General features: G+C 36.9%; 1 protein-coding gene across 1 annotated transcript in view; it reads left to right on the plus strand.

Annotated features, from left to right (window-relative positions):
* The window catches only part of ARHGAP10 (Rho GTPase activating protein 10), a 137941-nt gene that overhangs the window by 77946 nt on the left and 37350 nt on the right, over positions 1-22645 (plus strand). The window contains exons 14-18 of the mRNA XM_053940413.1: positions 2100-2174; positions 7048-7135; positions 8368-8426; positions 10920-11025; positions 11648-11807. Of these exons, the coding sequence (XP_053796388.1) occupies positions 2100-2174; positions 7048-7135; positions 8368-8426; positions 10920-11025; positions 11648-11807 (488 nt within the window). The remainder of the gene's footprint in view (positions 1-2099; positions 2175-7047; positions 7136-8367; positions 8427-10919; positions 11026-11647; positions 11808-22645) is intronic.

A 22645-nucleotide genomic window follows, 5' to 3' on the forward strand; every position in this document is an offset into this window, starting at 1 on the left:
AAAAGCTGAGTGACAGTATTTCTTCAGCTTTTTTTTATCTTGCATATGATGCAGAAGGCTTGTTCTGTGGTACTCAAAGTATAGAAGGCATTGTACAAAAAAAGTGTGATGCATTTTGGCAAACCTTGATGTTAGTTTGGTACCAGAATTTTCTTGGACACATCTGAGAAGTTTGAAGCAAAACTATTTGCTGCTCTCAGGACAAATTTGTAGTATTTGTAGCATTCTTGTTTGGAGTGTATCAAGGACTATATTGTTGAGGTTTTTTTAGTGTCTTCAAGTGGTGCATAGCATGCTATCATACTTGTTCTAGGGATCATTGGAAAACTTACGTGGTTGAATTGATAACTTCCTATTTTGAGAAGAACAGTGTTGTGGCCCCATAGCTGTTTAGGTTTTATTCAGTTCATTCTGTTGTGCACAGCTGAATTGTAAGCATGTTCCTGAGTTGTGCATTTTGATGAGCACAGATAAAATAAAGGAGATCTGGTTTATTCTGTTAATTTGAGACAGCTCCGAACCTGGCATCTAGCTTAAGGCTCTGCACCATTCCAGCAGTTCCTGCATCCTGGGGAGGAAAAAGGGCCAGTTTTGCCCAGGTGGAGCAAGCAAGGGAAGGAGCAGCTGCAGCCCTGGGACACAGGGGAAGGAGCAGCGCTGGCAGGGAGGAGTTCAGCAGGCTCAAGAATCTGGGATGGCTGAGAAGGCTGCAGACTGAGGAAGAGGAAGGCGTCAGAGAAGAGAGAAAAAGATTCAGCAAGGCTAGGCAGGAAGAGGAGGAGGTAGAAAATGCCAAGTTCTCTCTACCATATTGAGAATTATTGCTGTGTATTATGGCTCTGTCTGACAGTAATTCATTAAAAGGCTAATGATTTTTACATACTTCATCTAATATTTATTTGGGAAGAAACTTTTTCTCATATGACTGGTTTTAATTTTCCTTCTCTTGTGTTGGAACTGCTTGGTATTGAAGCTGGGAATTCTCCACAACTCTTCCTTTGTTGAAGGATATTTTGAATAAGAATACCACATAATCTGTTATTTGAAAAGATTTCCTTGGAGTAGAAACACAGCTATTTTGTGGCATTTCTACTCTACCAGGCCAGTGTGATTATGAAGGTAGATTGTGTTTGTAGATGGCTGCTTATTATGAGGCTTCTCAAACATCTGTGCATTGTAGTACTTAACCTCCCACTGTCTAGGCTCTGAAACAATGCAGCAAAGACTACCTTGTTTTGCCCTTTTTCTTTCCTGCCCCTTCTCTCCCTCCCATTTTTTTTTTCAATTTATATTCACAGTTTTACTTCCCTGGGGATAAAACTGGGTAATGTAATGGAAAGCAAAAGCAGGGGAAGAAAAGGGGTAGAGAAGTGAATGTATGTGAGATGATGGAAAGGCACAGAGGAATGCCAGGAAAGTGGTCCAGTGCCCATATAGAATGGGAGTAGAGGACTGAAAATACTATGTTGGTTATGGCTCCTCTGTTCATCCCAAGAAAAACTGTTCAGTAGCTTTTGGTGGTGCCTCTGGATGCAACTCCTATGTGGACCACAGTGGGTTGGAATGAGGCCTTGTATCTTAAATGGAAAGCATTTATAAACTTGAAAAAGTACTGATTTTGAGGACTGGGAATAGGCTTAGGTTTTTCTTAATCCAAAATGTTTCAGTCACCACATATTGGGGAGGGGAGGGAAAGAAATGTCAAAGTTATTGAAGAAATCTTAATTTAGCATTTGTTTGTTCAATTCCTGTATTATTAGAATGTGGCTGTTGATGTACCCAAAATGCAATTTAAAAGATTTGAAATTAGACAGTGATTTATTTATTTCTTTTCAAGTAAAGCTTTGTCCCTGTTTGCTTCTCCTCTCAGTTTCAGAAGTGGAATTGAGGTACCTGATATCTTTATCAAAATATAGCATGAATTTACCTTAAAAACAGAGTAACAAAAGGATTCTTCATTTATAATGTTGTTCTCGGAACTGTTAATACAATGTAGTCTCTTTATCTTTGAAGATAATTTGTTGCCTGGGGCAAAAAATTTAATGCTAAATTTGACTGTGGTTGACCTCATGATTTTTTTTCTTTTTTTTGCATAATAGGTATAAATGACCAAGGATTGTACAGAGTTGTGGGGGTGAGTTCAAAGGTCCAGAGACTTCTGAGTTTATTGATGGGTATGCCTCTATTTTACAAATATTTTTTCCATATTTTATTTCATGTTGTTTTACTGTCAATATTTAGTTTTTAAAGCACCTTCCCGTATTTTGCTCTAGTCCATGCAAATAATCACGACATCATTGTAAGTTTCCCTGCTTTAGAAAGACCTGGATTACTTGGTATGAATAAATGAATGAATAAAAGAACTGCTATGAGACATATATAGGAGCAAAGTTGATGGAAGTGGGATTTAAGCAGCCTAGGTTAAAGGATCTGATCAGAAAATTCAAAATATCAAAGTCAGGAAAGTTTGAAGCTCGTTGCTTCATTGTTTGAAGTTTCTACCTTCGTTCTCCCATGTCTGGAATGTACAAGTGTACACGCCCATGTGTCTGTAGTTAATCACTGTGCAAAATAAGACAGTTTAAGCCTACTGTTAAAGAGCTATTTGGTTTAAGAGGAGGGATATATGTATTAATAATAACTGTGTGTCGAGGCAGGAGACAGATGGAGAAAAGATTAGGTTTTGTATACTTAAACATCTTAGGCTCTTTTATACCTAGTTAGCTAAAATAATTTGTAGAAAGTTTTTTCTCCATTTTCTTTCTGGAAATTTTGATGCATCTTTAATACCAATGACTGGAGTTCTCTAGCCACTCTGCTGTCCCTAGGGGAGGGAAAAAGAGAGAAATATTGGCACCTGGATGAAATCCATCATCTCTCACCAAAGTAGTAGCCATGACTGCAGAATGTGCCGTGTTCCCCCATTTCTTGTCCTGAGCACTGACAGTACATGCAGTCAGACAAGACCACTGGGATTAGTTCATTTTTTATAGAGCTTCCAAACCTGTCACTTGACAGCAAAGGTCTGATTCTCAGGGATTCATTGGTATGCAAAGAAGCTTGTTTGCAGTTTGCACCAGGCTCTTCTCCAGAACCATGCATGCTCCATCTGTGCTGATAACACAGTGTTCTTTGGCACTGCAAACTGAAGGAAGCCAGAAAGTGAATTCATTTCATTACCCCAGACATTATGTGAATGACAAAGCGCTTTTATATTATATGCTGCTGTCAGTTCAGTGCCACCTGTAAGACTTTTTCTTTTCCTTCCTTTATTTTTTCAAACAGCCTGTCTCCTCAGAAATGATAAGACATCTTGAGACTTGAGGACCTGCATGTCATATCAATCTGTCATAATGACCTTGCTAAATATTAATTTATGATGTCTTACTTTAATCAATATTAACAGCACCCTGAAGTACTCCATTAGTAAACCTTTAAAATATTACAGAAAAAAGGCTCTTTTTGGAAATACAAACTGGGATTAATAAAAATGACTGATCTATAACAGATTTTCATAGTTGTTTATCTGTGTTGGGGTTAGCCTCAGTAAACAATAACCATCTTTAGCCATTGACCATGAGAAGAATGATGTGCTGTCACTCAGAGAGCCTTGATTAAATGTGTTTGATATCACAAGATGCTTTTCAGTTTTGTTCTTGCTGGCTTAGCTTGGGCGTGCAGGTCTGGCAGGCAGATTTTCCTTGCTGCCATTATTGGTATCCAAATTAAATAGACTCAGGTTGCCAGTGGTTCAGCTGGAAGAGTTTACTGGGGATTCCAGCATCTGCTTTTAGTTACTTTTTAAAATCAGGAACATTTTTTGTCTTTCCCAAGTTTCATATATTTATTTGACAAAGGAAGAACAGTGGTATCAAGATGAGGCAAAATACTGAACAGGAAAAAGTTAGGGTGCAAGCAGGTGCTCTTTTCTGATGATTTGTTGAAAGTGATCCTATCTCTGCTCTTTATCTATCTGTCCTCAGAGGAGAACAAAAGAGGGTTCCTTTTTGATATACAGTGGTACAGAGAATTTAAAATGACTGATTAATCTTTAATCCTTTGTCTCTGGACATACTCTTAGATACCCTTTTATATGAAAGATTTTTCAGAATCATAAAAAACTCATATTAACTTTCTGTATTTTAAAATGTTTGATAAGATTTCAAAGTATTTTAAGCTACCTATCACTGACCATGAAGTTCACAGTTGGAAAGGCCTTGTGTGAAAAAAGTCTTCCAAATGGTAACCAGGGACTTTTTTCAGATTATTTTCTGTAGAATTTTGGAAAGTAGACTGAGAGTTAAGAGAGTATGAGAAGACCAACATATGCTTTTCTAGTACTATGAATGCATAGATTTTCAGCTGTAATGCAAAAATCTAGTGGAGCAAAGTCTCTGCAAAATAAGGCTTAGCAGTCAAATACATAATTCTACTTAGGAAAAAAAAAAAGTTAACTTTACAATTAACTTAGTCCATGAAGTTACCTGTAACTGGTATTGTGCTGTTTTGCAGCAATGATCTTGTTTAAATTTAAAGGAAGGCAATCTGATGAGGAAAACACTTTCTGTGTTTGAAGGGAAAATGTTAAATTAACCAAATACCTCATTGTAAACAGGGATAGCAAGTTAGAACTTCCAATATTATGGCAATGTGTTACAAGCCCTGCAGTGTGAGTTGTCAGGAGTCTCAGTTCTGGAAGTGCATGAGGGCACAGTTCCTGTTTCATCGATGATCTGCGTTATAGATCTGACGTGGCTCATTCCCTACACACTGTTACATAGATTTTGTACGAGCCACTGCATGGATCAGCTTTCAGATGGACCATTGCCTGGGGGAATGGACTGCTGAAGACTTGCAGTTTCTGCTGATGAGTTCAGGTTTGATTTCTGATGCTGTCTGGTGTGAAAAATACCATGCAGCAGGAAGCTTTCGGGCACTTCTGCCTTCCCAAAACTAGCAGGTTTCAAAACAATGACATGGAATTCCTTGTTATTTTCTGTACGGTAGATGACAGTATACGTGCTCATCTGTGGTGGGCATATTGCATATGAAAGCAGAGCAAGTCTCCTCCTAACCAACTTAGTGATCTGGACAGTTTTTATAAACTCTGGCTCACTTATTGTCAGAAAGAGTTGCATAAAATTTAGAGCTGATCTGTCAAAAGCTGTTCCTTAAACATGCACAGTTAGTTTTACAGGCATAAAGTTGCCCTTGAGTGCACAGTGGCTGTTACATGAACAAGTAGCATGAAAAAAGCTAGAGTAATATTTCTTAAAATCTGGTTAAAGTTCCAGTTCTTACTGAAAAGGGATGTTTGAAGTAGAGGGGAAGAATAGAGCAGGAATAGCAAAATATATTGGGTGGTAGGGCACAGAGCAATGTAAAGCAAATGCCAAACCAAAAATTAAGAAAATGTCTTTAAATGTTGATGGCTTCTATAGTCAAACCAGCGGTTTGTAGCTGGGCTGTTTCTTTTTTTTTTTTTTTTTTTTTCTCCAAGAGATAATTAAATGTTTGAACAATACTTTCTATTTTTTATTTTAAGAGGCTCGCTTTGGAATTCAAATGCCTGTTGTTTTCCTCCCAAAATTCATCAACAAATTTCAATGAACAGAGTGCATACTTTGAATGTAAAGGAGGTTGATGATTATGAAGCAGCTATTTAAAAACTGAATATTACATAGTGATTTAGTAACAAAACCCCCATAGATTTTATAGCTTCTGATGTGATGGTAATTTTTTATTTAATTAATTCAAGAGACAAATTTACTTCTCGAAAAAGATAATTTGAACATGGAAGCAGCTAAAAAGAAAAAAAAAAGAACCTTCTATTTGAGACAATCCTGAGTATTTTGGGTAGTGGTTGGCTAGTAACAGTTTGCTAGAAAATGTTATCTGACCTGTATTTTAAAATGAGGTTTAAATAATTGATATAATAAGGGAGAATATTCAGTTACAGAAATAATTGCTTGGCACAGCTTTTAGAACAAAATTATTTAGTCCCGGTAAAAGGACTGCACCTTTAATCAGGGATCCTAATTTGATTTTTTAAATGTGTCTGTCGTTTGTCTGACAAGCCAAGTAACAAATGAATTCTGAATTGTATGTACGGGTCTACACGTAATCTGCGTCAGCCAATGCAGTGACCGATGGAAACACGTAGCAATAAATAGTAACGAGAAAGTCAGCAAACACATAGGGCTAGGCTGACCATATTCATGTGCTCTCTTCTTGGGTCAGCTAGCTATGGCTTCCTGTTTTGAGGCCAAAAGGGTTTTTTTTGATTGCAAAATGTTCCAGTGTGCTGTGTTGTTTTCGATCTGTCAGAAAGTCTTCAACCCGATGGGTCAATTGGACAAACCTTGTGGTTTGGTCTGTCTTGTTCTGAGGCTCTACCAACTAACCTGGGAGAAGGTGGGAGTTCTGTGGTCCTGACAAATGGTCAGGCAAATAAATATTTCTTGTCCAGTGGCTAAAACTGATCAAGAAATACAAAAATTTAGCAAAGAGTCCTTTTCCTACTTTGGAAGCACCTCTTAAACGTTCTCACACAATGCAGAGGGTCATGCTGCACTTTTAACTGTTCTCATCAACAGTTTACAAGAAAAACTATGGAAAGAATTTATCACTTTAAATAAGAAAGAAAAGAGTAAAAGATAAATTCTTCTTAGACAGTCTTTTTTTCCCTAAACTGTTTTTGTACATCTTTCTGTGTTTGTGAACATCTCTCTGTTTAATTAGAGGTGTGAAAATTTCAATTGCTATAGAGATCTTTTTACATGAGGGTGGTTTTTAATCCTTCATTAAAGAAAAAAAATATCAGCAGTAAATAGTTTTAAAAACAAAATATGAAAATTGAATTTATAAGCAGATATGGATATTTGGTCTTCTTCATATCACTGAATAATAATAAAAAAGGACATTGCTTCTGTGCTCATGTGAGCAAACACATAGTGTTGAAAGTCATTGTGTTGCTGTTCATGTAACTCATACTGATTTAGAATTCCATTTCTTCATGTCCCTTTTCTCTTTCTGGTTATTTTCTAGATTCAAAAACCTGCAATGAAGTTGACCTGGAAAACTCTGTAGATTGGGAAGTGAAGACAATTACTAGTGCTATGAAGCAGTATCTGCGGTAAGGCTGTCTCTCATTTATTTGGTTTTTTAGACTATAAATTCTTATTTTAGTTTTCCTATGCAGTATGTTAAGCTGCACTAGTTAGTTTTGCTATGTTTTGGAATAGGAGCTCATTTTGTACAAATACCATGTTTGTTATTTGTTTTTGGGGAAGCAAAATACTTCAGCAACACTAATACTCATATTCATATGAGACAAGCCCCCAAACACTTTGGTGTTAGACACAGAAGCATTTCACTGATGGTTCAGAAACCTGAAATGTTACTAAACTTGCTGCGAATCATTACTAAAAATTAGCTAGAATTCTTAAAATTTGTTTCCTTTTTGTGTTTGTGTGGTGGAATGAAAAGGGAGAAGGCTGTAAAATTTTTAATATTTTCCTCTTTTCCTTCCGACCCTTGCTCTGATGTTCTGTGTGCAATAGTAATAATATTTTGAGTGTCAAAATTTATAAATAAGAATTTAAAATATGTTTGCTATTCAAATGGATTTGCCAATTCCTAATAAAGGTATTTTACTAAATTGCCTAAGAACATAAAATGTCACACTTTTGTGCATCTCTTGTATGTAACACAAACACTGTACTTTTAATCTCCTATTTTTATTAAATAAATTATTATTACAACCACTATCAATGAGTGCTGCAGAAATATCGTAAGGGTACAACTCTTACATAGTGTAGAAAAGTATAAAAAAAAAAGGGGGGCATAATTGAACATGATAAAGTATTTCTCCACTACAATATTTCCTATCTGAGTGTTTACTCAGATATGCAATATTTCATGAGCATCAGTAAAGTCAATATAATAAATGGTTTTAAATCTGGTGGTGGTGGTTGTTTTAGGGGCCTTAGTGTCTTTCCAGTAAGGCATTGACTTGTTATTCTTAGCATTTAAAAAGTGCTAATAAAGAATGAATTGCCCAGTACTTGTGTACAATCTTGGTGTTGAAACTGGAAAGGTATCTTATGATAGAGGCATCACTTCAGCTCATGGAATGTGAATGGATGCATTTAGTCTTATTTTCCTGCTTTTCCTGCTTTTCCTTATTTTCCTTATTTTCCAAGTTTTCTTTTTGTTCTAGAAGTCACTGAACTCAAGGGCCTTTGTAACAATGGTTGCATCCAGTATGAGGATTATGTTACTGAATGTTAAAAAGACTTCCTGATTAGAGTAAATGCAGCTAGAAGAAAATACAGTTAAATTTATTATATCATCCTTGTTTTACAGAAGCCTTCCAGAGCCACTGATGACATATGAGTTGCATGGAGAATTCATCGTTCCTGCCAGTAAATACATGACTGTAGTTCAAATAGAAATCTTTTGTTGTTGTGCTGTTGTGACCTCAGGAGCATTCTGCAAATGCAATTCCAGAAAAATGCTTCATCCCAGTAAAAATACAGGAATAAGAAAGAATAAATTATTTTAGAATATATTTTAATCAGTATTTAGTTCCAGTGTGTGTCACATGTAATGTGACTGCCTAGCACAGTTTTTACTTTTATGGAAAAACTTTTGGGTAGCCAGTGTAAACATTTAGTCTTATTATCTTAATTGCATAATGATAAGCATCTACTTAATCTGTGATTTTTTTTTTTGCCTTCCATTTATAAAGAGTATGAAGCTTAGCAAAAGAAAGTACATTCATTTGAGCTCATTTGAGTCCTTACAGCACAGCTGCCTGACCCTTGTTTTCAGTGCCTTGCTAGCTCTGTGTACAGGCTGGCTTGAATGTTCCTCATGTATTAGAAGAAAGGAAAGAGCAGGCCAGATTACACTGTGGCAGTTCAAATACAGACTTGGAGAAGACACAACAGCATTTGTAGCTCAGTTGTATGGTATCTAGTGTACATGGAATTTTTTTGGAAGAGCATAGAGGGGAAACTGTGTAAGAGAATTTTTGGCTAAGTATCAGACAGATATTTAGCTGATTTCCTTTCCAGCCTGTAGCACGTCTGGCAAACTGTGGAAAGCAAAATTAAAATAAACTTTGAGACAATTGCTTTATCATCTTCAGATTGCTATAATGACTTTCCAGGACTGCAGAATGTGTTTTCTTCTGGTGGTCCTTAATTCAAAATGAGAATTAGCTCAATAAATTCATTGCCAAAGCACATGCTAGCAGGCAAGTGCTTAAACAAAATTTGACATCCTTACCTATGTGGTGAGTCTTCACATTTGTATTGGAAAGTGTTAAAATAATTTCTCTACTTCTGAAGTCTTGCCAGCAGTTTCCTCACTTTATTTTTCTTTATATTATAGTCTCTTTCAGTAAAGGAATTCAGTTTAAGTTACATGTTTGAGACAGTACAGTGTTTGTAAGTAGTAAACAGCTCAGTAAAGGAGTTGATTCTGGGGAGGGAGATTGAATCAACATTGCAGATCTCAGTTACAGTATGCTCAAAAACAGGTAATCAGTGTTGTTTCTTAAGTTGGCTATAAAAAACTTGAAATAGCATGGAGTATCCTTTTCCCTGAAAGTATTGGAGGAGGAGCCTAAATTAAAAGTTTTTCCTTCAGTTCTGTTCCCTTTATGCATATCAGTATAGATTGAAACTATATGAGCTTTGACTGTATCTTGTAATTAAATTGTTTAGCCATTCTTTAATTAGAATTTGTGATCTCACATATACACAAAATAGTCTCACTTTAAAGAAGGCCTATTTTTTCTATGAGAATTTTGAGTAGCTCCCTAGAAATTAAACATTTTGCTTTTTGGCAGCCTTTTTTCTTGCAATCTGTGCAGGGGTATTCACTGCAAAAGAATGAAATACAGCCCTAAAATCTACAGCAATATGAAAAGAAAAAAAAAATCTGAAGCAATATGCACTGAAGAATCTGAAGAAATTGTGGTATTTTATAGGAAATACACTTAGCAATCAAAGTTGCCTTAGAGGAAAATGGGACCTGATCAGTCCCTCATGTCAAAACTTCTTGCATTCAGAATAAAGTCTAAATTTTTCTCATTCTGCACTTTCTAGTATGTATTATTATAGGCAATAGAAATGCTTCAATTCCTCTCATTATAACCACTACAGAGATGTAATTTTGTGATTTAATGTAATTTGAAGTAGGAAGATGGTTTGTTTTCATCTTTTACAGGTTCTTGTTTTCATCTGTGTACAGTGAAACATATAGGGGCCAAAATTGTTCGATTTGACATGCAACAGACAAAAATAAAAGCTCTTTGCTTATCTATATTTCTGTACTGTACTAGAGATGCCATTGTTATTCAGAACCTTTGCCATAGTATTCTCAGTAGGTTTTTTTGCATATTTATTCTTCTGTGTCTTCAGAGGTCATTAGGTTTTCTAAGCATTTGGATCTGCATGCAGTTTCCAATGCAAGGTAGCCTAAATGCAGTATCATTAGGTGCACAGTACCAACAAAACTGAGTTCTAATCATGAGGACCATCAGTTAATGATGCTAAAGTGGAAAGCATCGCTGCTCACCTTGCAGTGTATTTCTAAGCAGATGAGTCCAATGCAGCAAAATAATAACTGCATCTATCAGTCTTTAAAAATAGATGAACAAAGGCATCCTTTTGCAGGTGGATTGAAAGGCAAATTCTCAAAATAAGTAAATAAGTTGATAATTCTAGAACAATATTACTTGTGAAAACAAGCACATATGTTCAGTGTTGCTATGTTTGGAGAAACATAAGTGGTGAAGTGAAGTGTGTGCAGTATGTTTCCATGCAGGGGTGGGAGAAGATTTGTGTTTCTGTGGATCTCATTTTATTTTAATTTTATTTTGAGATATTTATTTCTCTATCCCATAGAAAGTGGGAGTCCGGAATCTCGAGTCAATGCTGTTCACTTCTTGGTCCACAAACTCCCAGAAAAGAACAAAGAGATGCTGGAAATTTTGGTGAAACATTTAGCGAAGTGAGTGCTATGACCTGCTTTCCTACCTTGTCAGAATTCATCTCTTTACCTTTCTTTAACTACAAAGAGCTGTAGTGAAGTATGGCTGGAGCTAAAGCCCATTTTGATGCTGTCATCCTCAACCCCAAGAACCAAACGTGCAAAAGCAGACAAGACATTTGACTCACGCTGTGCATATTTTGGCGGGAAAGGCAGAAATCTAAGACGTTAATGAAGCCATAGAAGTATTTACTTTAGCAGTCCTGCCAGCAGCTGAGGGTTTGATGGAAGTGAGAAAGGGAACATTATACTTTCTTTTCACAAATTCTGGCAGAGGGAATAGTGGAGATCTGTTAGCAAATTTAAGTTGGTTTCACACTTGCCCTGGTCCAATGCTAAGTGCATTTTATATATTTAAGTTCAGTAAGAGGCTGGTTTTATTTTTAAGATGCCAGTGGAAGAATGGCTTTTCAGTTTTCCAGAACTTAGTAAGACTTTATTTGAAGAAACTTTGCACAAAACAAACTTCTAAAACATAGATTAAGGAAATGTAGTGTTTTTATTCATAGATTGCAGTTTCCAACAGTAATGGAAATTTTTCATAACCCATTTCCTGTTTTTTCTTTCAATTCTTTTCAAAAAGTGTTTCAAAACATGCCAAGATGAATCTAATGACTGTGGCAAACCTAGGGGTAGTATTTGGACCAACCTTAATGAGGCCACAGGAAGAAACTGTAGCAGCCATCATGGACCTGAAGTTTCAGAATATTGTCGTTGAAATCCTGATAGAAAATCACGAGAAGGTAAGTTTTGCTACGTTTTCACATTTCTGAGCATTAGCTGAAACAGTCTGCTAGCCTTAATGGGGTTAAGCAAGGAATTAAGCATGACATTAAACTAATAGTTTAATGCTAAAGAATATTTTCTAGACACTGTACGCTTTTGGTTATTTATCCTTGATAATCATTCCTGTTCATGGGTGAACTGACATTTCAGAATGCATATTTCGTGGCAGTAGTAGTGCTTCTGTGTGCATAGTACACCAGTCGATTTGCATTATGATATTTGTATTTGCTTTTTTTCAAAACTAGAAAAGAGAAAGCCCAGGTTCAGTTTCTAGCTCTTCCATCAAAGCTCTTTCATCACTTTGACCAGGGTCTGAATTAATTGTTTTGTGTCTTCATTTTATCTCAGAGTTCCCTGAGTAAAAAGACGACTTTACTGTACTCTGAATTTTATGTGTAAAAACCATTATGAGAGAGCCAGGTATTAACACTTCCTTTATTTTCAGCTGAATGTGTGTTATTTTAAGCCTTTGTATTTGAGGTAGTACTGAAAATAGAAATTGTTGTTGCTGCTGTTACTAAAGTTGCCAGTTACTAAAGTGCCTCACAAGGTACTGTCCAGGATATCACTGCATGTTAATCTGGGATCTGAAATTAAAAGTAAAAATAGTAGGAAAGTAATTTACTTGTCTCCTTATTTGGGTACTCATTTGAGGGTCCCTTGTGTCTAAATTGACTTCTGTAACTGGATGTTTAAGGTACTTTGTACTGAGAAATGGACAGCATCACCCTAATTCTTACTGTCAAAAAAGTGCTTTGGAAAAATCCCAAGATATGCTTTTTTTCCTCTCTCCTTTCTTAAGCACTCAGAGCATTACAGTTGTTATTTCCTTTAAAGGTTAGCAGTGTTGAAATTGGCTATTTAAGTCAAGTGTTATCTACTCTAAATAATATATGTCTCAAGCTTTTCTGACGATGTAATTATGCTCCTTCCCTGATTGATAGAGGCTGGGCAAAGCTGCTGTTGGCATAGCTGTGTCCACATGGTGGGTTTTGTTGGCTTAGTTGACTTAGGGTGTAATGCTGTCCTCACTGGGCAGATATGGTATTGTTCTGTTGGAAAAATACTGGGCTGCACATGTGGCTCAAGTTCTAAGCAATAAATATTCCAAGAGCTGTAAGCCATGGTATTAATTTTGGATCTCAGAAATGAAAGTAAACCTTGTAGCTGAGCTCATGATTTTAAAGCTATTGAGGTGACCACACTAATTAAAGGAAGTCGAGAGAGAGCAAGCAGAGCCAGGGTGTTTTAATAACATGTGGAGGTTGAGTTTTGTTTATTCAAATGACCACAGATTAGCACCATCCTATTCTTATGCCAGTTCAGTCACATGTCTCTTAAAACTGGACATCATCATAAAACTGGTATTTTGCATTTGAAACATTAGTGGCCTTTCTTGCTCCTCTGAAAATGCGGGGAAGCGAGGAATGGAAAGTACATCAGTATAATACTGCATCATTTTCCATAATTTCTTGGTTTTATGCCTTCTTTAGAACTAGAAGGGTATAATTTTTTAAGGGATTTCTGTCATTTCACTGCCAATTCTAACAGTGAACTTGTCATCAGTGGTCTGCCTGCAGCAGCCTCTCCCATTCTAGACCTGCTTCCAAAGTGGAAGGCAGCCCCAAGTGTGACCTCTGTGTGTTTATAACAAAGGCAGTGGAGAGGTGTGTTGAGGCATTGCAAAAATTTTATAGTCAAACTGAGTATGCTGCTTTTACAAGTGACATTTCTTCGTTTAGAGCAGACCAAGGACCTACTTTTAAAGGCAAGCAAGGTCATTGCCAGTTTAATGTTCATTTTATGGGTTTTTTTTTAATTTCTATGCATTTAAGACTTTCTGAGAGTCTTGCATTAGATATTTTTATTTATAGCCTTGGTGAAATCCTAGGAAATGTCACTGGCTGTGGGGTAAAATATTTTAAAATATTTCATTCAGCCACTACTCCAACTCTGCTAATTTTTAGCAGCTTCTGCTGATAGGAGCAAAGTTTGGAATTGTAGGAGAGTGATGGAGTCAAGATGGAGTTGCACTGACCCTTCACACTCGGTGCATATGTAATTTCCAGATCTGGTACTCTGCAGAGAGGCATTTCTTCTCCATTGTAGCAAAAGCAGGAGCCATCAGCATTTCTGGTATAAATACAGGAACCTGGTAGGCAGAATGGTAAAAAATGGTTAGGATTCCTCAAATATTTTTAAATTCCATCAATGCCCATTATGTATTTTGTGGATAGCTGTATTGAATGAGAGTCACTGTTGATTTTTAGGAGGAGACATAATTGGGTTACTGGCTTTGAAATCCTGGTGCAGTCATTCCAATATCATCACTTTTTGTTCTAATTAGAGAATTTCTATGCACTGAATGTGTGGAAACCTGAACACAATGACTTGCCCTAAGATAAGAGTATTATGCTTAGTGAATAAGCTGGTTTTGTTTGTTTATTTAATTTATTATTTTAAAATTTATTTTTAGGCTTTGTTGATATGTACATTGATTTCCTGCTGGCTAGAAACCAGTCAGCACCACTTCCACCTTGTTTATGGGCTGCGCATGTGCATCCAATCCATGTCTATGAACCAATTGCAGTGTGTTGAGGAGGGGATGTTTTGCAAAATGCTGAGATTGGAACACTGAAGCTAGACCATACAGCCTGATGTGTTGCACAATGATTAAGAGAAGGAAGGGATAGAAGAGCATCAGGGAGGGAATTGTTTAGCTTTTGTCAGTTCTAGGCAGGTCTCTGTCAGGCAGAGTATTTCACAGTGCCCACTTAGAAGGTGAGCTGCACAAGCAGATCTCTGCTTTGAAAGAAAAAGACAAAAACTAGACCCAAGCTGAGGTATTTTACTTAGGACTGTCAGAACCACCTGCTGTGGAAGCAAGGACGATCCAGAGGATAATTAGACCTGCAAATTGTCTTGCTTTGCTTCTGTCCTATGGCTATAGGGGAAGGACAGCTGGATTTTGTGTCCTGTATCTTTCCCTTCACTACAGAAGAAAATTCATGTTTGTGTCTCATCATTATGTTTATTTTGAGGTCTCATCATTATGTTTATTTTGAGGTAACAAGCTCAGGAGCTGACTGCAGCTGTGCTTGTACAGTGCCTGGAGCAATCTTGGCCTTTAGGTAATCTTCTAATGAAGTCTTAGTCAACTTGGCCCCAAAAAAAAGTTTTCATTTCTCTTCTTTGCCTCCTCCAAATGAGTTTCAAGGGTTTCAATTAGTTTTTCTTCCCATGGGCTTAACAGATTGGAAATCTTGGACATTTCAGCTCTTCTGGTCTCTTCTCTGACTTGTGGTGAGGAAGAAGGGTCCATGCCATGGCAGCATGAAGAGCATGCACATATTCATCTTGCTGTTTGTTATATTGTTTTGGCATCTTATTGGAGTGACTGTCACTATTTAAAGGGCTTGTTTATTTGCCATTTAGAGATGCCTCAGTGGTAATGTGAGCCATTTTGATTTCTCTATTCCCTGAACGTTATTTTAAGAAGGAAAAAAAAGGCAGCAGGATAAAAAAAAAGTCTAAGAAATGAAAGAAGATGAGGGAGGAGGTTGGAATAAAAATCTCAGTGGGACTGGAATATTTAAACCAGCGTATGGGGGAGGAAAGAATAGTGAGTACAAATAGCAAGATTATAAAAACAGAAAGAAGATGAAAATTACAGTGAAAGAAAATTAGAAGGAAAAAAGCGAGGGGCTAGACCTAGAAGTTCCTTCTGGAGATTGGAAGACCAGAATCTGAGGAAAGGGAATATGCTTCGTAAAATATATCTTTTCCTCAAATTCAAACAACCTATGGGCAAAATTATCTCAAAGACACTCAAGCTGAAAAGCTCAGTATTTCCTATATATAGGGCAGATACCTTTTCTCTATCAGACTTTCTATAAAGGGGAAGGATTTTACATATTTTAGACAAAATGTCTTTGATATGTTCAAAACAGTTTTAAGGGGAATTTTTTAAATGAAATACTTTTTTTTATACTTTGGGCACTTTCATGATTTCTTTTTTAAACTAAAAAAGGAAGAGAAGAATTTAATACTACTGAGCTCTTAAGCCAACATCAACTTCATGTAGTAATCCTTGAAAAATCTTGTCTTAAAACGTATTACAGTGCATAATACATGCAACATTTGTGAGGCAGAAGGAATGGAAGTGGATGAAGCCAGATTGTTTCAGAGCATGAAGGAGCAGAGTCTCCCCGTGGCAATCCAGCAGTTCTGTTGCAGGTAAATGCTTTAGGGTGGAATGCCATGCCACCACACAAACTTAAGACTGTTTTTTGGCAACAGAGCAGATCTTTTGAAAGGACACATGAGAGTTACTAAAGAGGGTTTGTTTCAGCTTTCCTGTTGCTTTACCTTCGGCTGCAAAGGAGGACCAAGAAGCAGTGCAGTGTAATTATGGTGGTTTGCTGTGGTGCAGCAATTTGGAACCTCCACAAGATGAATATTTCTCAAGTCAACAAATGTTGGACTTGGAGCAAGGAAAAATGACATTAAAATATCTCCATTAGCACAGAGTTTGTGGTAAAAACACGTGAGGGTATTCAGGAGGGTATTCAGCACGTGCTGAGCTTGAAGCATGTAACTAATCAGAAGTATCATTGAAACTGTTCCTGAATTTAATTCTAATTACGTGCCTTAATCATTGGCTGAGTCTCAAGCAGAAAGGGCAACAGACACAACAAAGAAGTTCTAGTAGGAGTCAGAGCAGCTCTTTTGTTCCACTGTAGTGTGAGCAAACTCTTGAAATCCTTTCTCTGCCCTGTAGGTAGCATAAAGCCCTTCCATGAGACACACATGTGGTGGTAAATTGACTGCAAATTTTTTTGTTTGTTTGTTTGTTTAAAAGACTTCAGTTTTCTAAATGAGGTGTATGCATAGTAAGAAGACTGAATATCAAATCTCTACTCGTGTTTGTGACTGCAGTTGATGATTTTAGAAGCAGTCTGGATCAATACCTGGATTGGTATGCTGCTAGACTGGTCCAAAAGAAACAAAACATGCGCTGTGAGAAATCTGATTATATTGATAACGAAAATCAAAACAAAAGTCATGGTCTCAGAGGTGGAAGAGACCTGCTGAGATGCTGTACTACAAATACACACAATGTTCCTAAGTTAGTAAAGAGAAAGGATGCTAAAGGAGTGGAATTCAAGTGACCAATATTTGCTTCTGTGTTGATGGTCAGGGTGCTGTGCTTGCATGTATGGAGGAGGAAGCAAGGGAGAAGTCCTTATGGAGACAGCCAAAATGCATGTTCTTAAATAAAATCTTGTTAGTAAATGAAAATATTCTGTAAGATGTTGCAAGGAGCATGAAGAGGGGAAAAGTTGTTGCGGTTCTAAAAAGTTTAGGAAGTAAATTCTTATGCAGAAACTGTGTGATGTAATGTGTTTTGCATGTACTCTTTGGAATTCTAGTTAGCTTTTGCCTTACCAGAAGGACTAGTGTATTTCAAACCATTAAACATTTTTGTATTAAAAATACGTGGCAGTCAGCTGATAATACTTTTATTTCCAATATTCAAGTGCATGCTTCTTGCACTAATAAAGCATCAATATTTCATTTAGACATACAATAGAACAGCGTGTTCTTTATCTCCAAAGAGCCTATAGTCATAATGCAAGGTAAAAAATGTATTTTAACAAAAACAATAAGCAGAAAATAGTTGAAAAAGCAATGATGGTATAAATCCTTGTAATGGCAGCAAGGATATCTTTGAAAAAGAAAATGCTGGTGAGACTGCAGGGTTGGCTGCGGTTGGAACTGTGTCATTTGCAATAATCTTGAACATCTTGTCATTTCATTCTTATGCTTTGCTTGGTGACAGTGTGGTAGGGGGTAAAATGTGGGTTTTTATACTCAATTATACTATTTGTTCATAAAATCTGCAGTAAAATAGATGTGTGTATATATATATATACACATATGTGTTTTTGTATGTACATACACATGTATATGTATGTCTTTACATAAATATATATTTATTACAAATGAAGGGGACATACCTGTGCTGTGTTTGGTCATAGTTGTTGGTTTTGCTTGGTCTTGACTTAGGTTTCCAAGTGCCATCTTTCATCTTCTTAGGATTTCACACACTCTTTGTAAGAGAAAATACATGCAAACCTTCTTCTGCATTATTTTCCTTTGAGAAGTGTGTCATATTTTAGAAATCAATGTAATTAGATTGACTATTCAATTTTTTAATTTTAAGGCATTTCTCTGCTATTTTAAGTAGTTCCTGTAACTAAACAAGATACTCATTGCTATTATGTGTAACAGGGAAATATAACCTTTTTAGAATACTCTCCTTGGTGTGAGTTAAGGGTAGGTGAGCACAGAAGAGAAGGTGAACCTGCTGCTCCTGCTGGTGCAGTGGACAAATGTGGAGGCATTCCCAGCCTGGTATGTGGTTAACTCTCTCATTTCCCTCGATGGCTAAAATGGATTGGTTGATAGCAGAGAATGGGCTGCCATCAGGAGCATTCTTCTCATGAATTGTTAAAAGGTGGAGCGCGATGTGATACGGTGGAAGCTGCAGTCTTTGTATCAGAAGCGCTACTTTTAGAAAGGCTGACTCAACAAACTCATAATTCGCGAGCGATCAAAGGACACGCGTTTTTAACCTTGGTATGGTTTTCTTTTTTTTTTTTCTTCCCCCTCCTTTGCAGCTGTCCTCCAGACTGTAGTGTTGTGTCTTGCAGGGTTTTTAGTTCCTTCACTGCATCCAAAACTTGAACTACACAGTTCAACGCAATCAGGGCAAATGAGTGGCTGTTAGAGTCTACTGATACATCAGATCTGTCTGAAACTTCCCTGGGTTCTTTTGTCACTCTTGTAGTTTGCAGATTTTCCAGATCTGTAGTTGTACTTGTATAAGAAGAGCAGATAGAAGATACTCCAGTCAAAAGGAGATCACAAATCCCTATAAGCAATGTTTCATTTAGTTAGGGGTGATCCAGCTGCCAGGCAGATGGGCTCAGCAAATGATATCTTTGCAATGAAGAAAAGGTTGTCTTGGATGGATTCAATTTTAATTTATTTATTTAGAGAGCTTTGTGGTTTGGCTCACAGCCAAGGATGATTCCTGTTTCTTGTTTTGACTTATACCTGGTTACTTTCCAGGCTGCATCCTCTGTTGCACTGTAATTCAGCAGTGTGTGCCAGGCAGCATCAAGAGCATTATTGATGCTGTCTGGTTGGTGGCCCTCTAGAGACTGAGCCACAGGTAGTTTTCAGCTCTGGATCTGATTTTTACCCCCCACCCCCCAATATAATGTTTGTGAATAATGTATAAAGATATTTTGTGGTTTGTAGCGGAATTCAAGCCTCCAAATCCAAAACCTCAGAAAATCTGCATCTTGTGCAGTCTCACAGAAAGCACTGCACAGCAAATCGTACTTTACAGTATATAAGTGTTGAAGTGCAAAAGACAGGATAACTAATTTGAGGCAGGCACACCTGTATTGGAGTGGACACCATGATAACATTTGGGAGGTAAGTTATTTCAGAATTCTGATGAAGTTGTTGATAATTTTTCTTGGAGAATTTTGTAAACGTTTAAAAAATGTTGAATATAAATTTTAGAAGTAATCAACTTTAATCACATTTTTCACACTGAACACATATTCTGTTTAGATATCAAGAATTCCTAGTGCATGTAGTTTTTATTTATTGAATTGTGTTTGTGAACAAGAAAAAGAAATAGATACTTTGACTAAAACCAGGAATGTAACACGTTGCGCTAACATTGTCCATAGTAAAGTAAAAATATGAACCAGTAAGAAACTACAGTAACAAAGGATACTTTTTTCAAAAGAGTTCAGTCCTCTGGAAGTTTTATAAAATTGTTAGAATTGGTGCAGAAATCAGTTTTGTAATAAATCTTTTGTCCTAGCGCTCTAGAAGTTGATATTTTGTAACTTCTATTATGATTAAACTTTTAATAGCTCCAATTAGCTTCTGTAATCCCTTTAAATAGGGAATAAAAACCCTAGAACTTTTCATGTTGTTGAATGTGGTTTTTACTCTTAAAAAATGGACTACAATTAGTGTGCAATTAGTGGCTAGTGGTTATAATTAGTGGCTGAACTATTGTAGTAGTGTTTTAGGATGCTTATTTTCACCTTGCAATTTCTGAAATGCTTATGTCTACACTAAAATTGTAATTTGGCATAAAAGACATCATTGCTTTGGTTTCAGAAAATGGCAAAAAGCAGGGTACAACCTGTCTTCATTATCCTAAGAGGAAAAAAATGTTGAAAATTAATCTGAATAAGAGCACACTGTGAACCACAGAGACAGTTGGCCTTTTTTTAGTGTTTTTGTCTCTAATATAAATATATGATTTTTAGTTTTGTGCAGATTGCTGGGTTTAACCTGAATTGGGCTTGCATTACATTGAAAAGAAGCTAAGTCAAGGAAAGACCATGGTAATAAGCTCCTCTTGCACTATCCCATTAACTGCTAATGTATAAAATATTCTTTGATCAGCATATATTATATCCAGTTGTCATGGAGATGCAAGGAGTACCATGGGGATAAAATGTGTAAGGGGAGAGCAGTACATGTGCCATAGCTGGATGGTGTTTTATATTATTCAATGAACATTAGTGGAAGTGTCTGTGTTTGTATCTTTTATTTAACAATGGCAAATCAAGATGGTATTGAAGGGAAATTGCCCAGATAGAAACTTAGGTTGTTCTTGTCATGAGAAATACTCTTCTCTACAACATATGAATGTAGTAGTGGAGCCTATCCCACTAGTAGAATTCCAAAAAAAAAATTGGAATAACCTTGCATATTCTAACTTCCATTGCATTACACAGAGTCTTCTGGTGCTCTGGTTTGTGTTTGTGTATTCCAAGGATATAGATGCATGTTCTGGGTGCTTGGTGTTATGAGAGTGATAGGGGTTTTGTCTTGAAACAAAACCATGGCACTGTTTTAAGCTGATTTCCTGTAAGTTTATCTTCATTAGCTCTATTACTAAGCCTCCAGTTTTTTCTCCCCTCTTTTTCATCCCACTCTGTCCTTGCTGTTTGCTTCCCACTGAGTTTTAGAGGAAATTTTAATTACCCCAGTGAAACAAAGCAGACAGAGATGACCTGATGTCTTGGTCTTTTCCTAAAGTAATTCCTGGCAAACATACTGAAATTCATTAATTAGTTCTGCTTGAGACCAGAACAAACAGATCAGTATTCTCTTGTAGCAGCAGAATCTAATCTACATTTCCATGTACAGCTATACATCTAGTCATAAACTTGTGGAATAAGCCAAGGTAAATCCTCCCAGCCATGGGTTTTTTCACTATCTAAAATCGGCTCTCATAAGAGCTCAGGATCTAGAGTCCAACACTGTTGTTGCAGATTAAGGGGAATCTGGCAAAATTGCTTGGGCTGCTGCCATGTGGATCTGCTGGTAGAATACAGTATGATAATATGTTGAATTTGGCTCATTACTCTGAAGAAATGCTGCCACAGACACTGTGGGACACAGATTTCGGAATTGGAATGGTTCTATGTAGGGATGATCTTGTGCTCACTGCTCTAGACAGAGCTGTTATTAGTGCTGTATGCCCAAGATGGTTTGTGGTTTGTTTAGCCTTGTAAAGCATCCATTTTATACTCCTACATAGAGAGAGAAATAGGTCAGACTTAGAGTTTTAAATTGCTCCACTAGAGTTTCATCTTTTTTGTTGTAACTTTTACGCTGCAGGTTTGGAGATTCATCCTCTGGTTCATTCAGTGTGCACTTTGAAATTTTGCTTTCATATAAGATCAGATCTAAAGAACCATTTTTAATAGTGGACTAACTGGGACTGACTAACAGAGGGATTTGTTGCTGGATTAAAATTCTGAGTGCTACGTATATTAGTCTTCTCCCAAGTGTAAATTGTTACACTTCAGAGTTTACTCCCAGGTAAGTCAACAGCAGGATGCCAGTGCTTTTGAGAACTAAATTATAGAAAACTGATAGTCTATAAATCACATGCAGTTTGACCACAGTGTCAAAAACTGTGTTAACACTGGATGTGAGTGTGAGATCTTTAAACTTTGAGGTTGGCTTAGTATATTTTATCGCTTCTAGAATGACGTAAGTCAATGAGCATACCTCATTCTTGTCTTTATTACAGGAATTAGTCTAAGCTGTGGTGACTTCTGCAGTCCAGATGGGTGATAGTGGTAGATCTGACCTTCAGGGAGCGTGGTTTTTTTGAGTAACAAAACATTCATCTCTTAAATAGCACATTCCAATCTGTTCTTCCTTGGGAGTCTTTTCCTCCAATTGGATATGTGTGATTGCCTTGCCATGCATCTGATAGCAGCTGCTTGTAGTGCAGGACTGTGCTCCTAAACTTGTTCACCTGTGGTCCCATGCTGACTTGCTTTTGTGCACAAAATGGCCCCACACAGCACTGCTGGGACTATTTCAAGTGCTTATATTGTGTGTGTGTGATGTTGAATTCAGGAATTCAGTCCTCTGTGTGCATGCACTGGGCTTCTGACAACAGGTCACTCACAGCTGGCATCTTTTATTAGCCACGAAACATTTAGCTTCGGTGATGTTTAAATAGTTAATAAAGTTAGAAGCAAATTTGAATAAAACCAAAACCAACTTTTCTCCCCACAGATTAAATAAAGCAGTTCTCCATCCCCTCATTCTCAGGCAGACCTAACAGTGCTTCTGTCAGTGCAGCAGACAAATATCCAAGCTATGATGAAACGCATTTGTTTATTTAAGTGAAAATAAAGCAAGAAAGATAAGCTGAATGCTGTATGTG

Source organism: Vidua chalybeata, chromosome 4 (genome assembly GCF_026979565.1).
Source record: "Vidua chalybeata isolate OUT-0048 chromosome 4, bVidCha1 merged haplotype, whole genome shotgun sequence".
In the NCBI taxonomy this organism is placed as follows: Eukaryota; Metazoa; Chordata; class Aves; order Passeriformes; family Viduidae; genus Vidua; species Vidua chalybeata.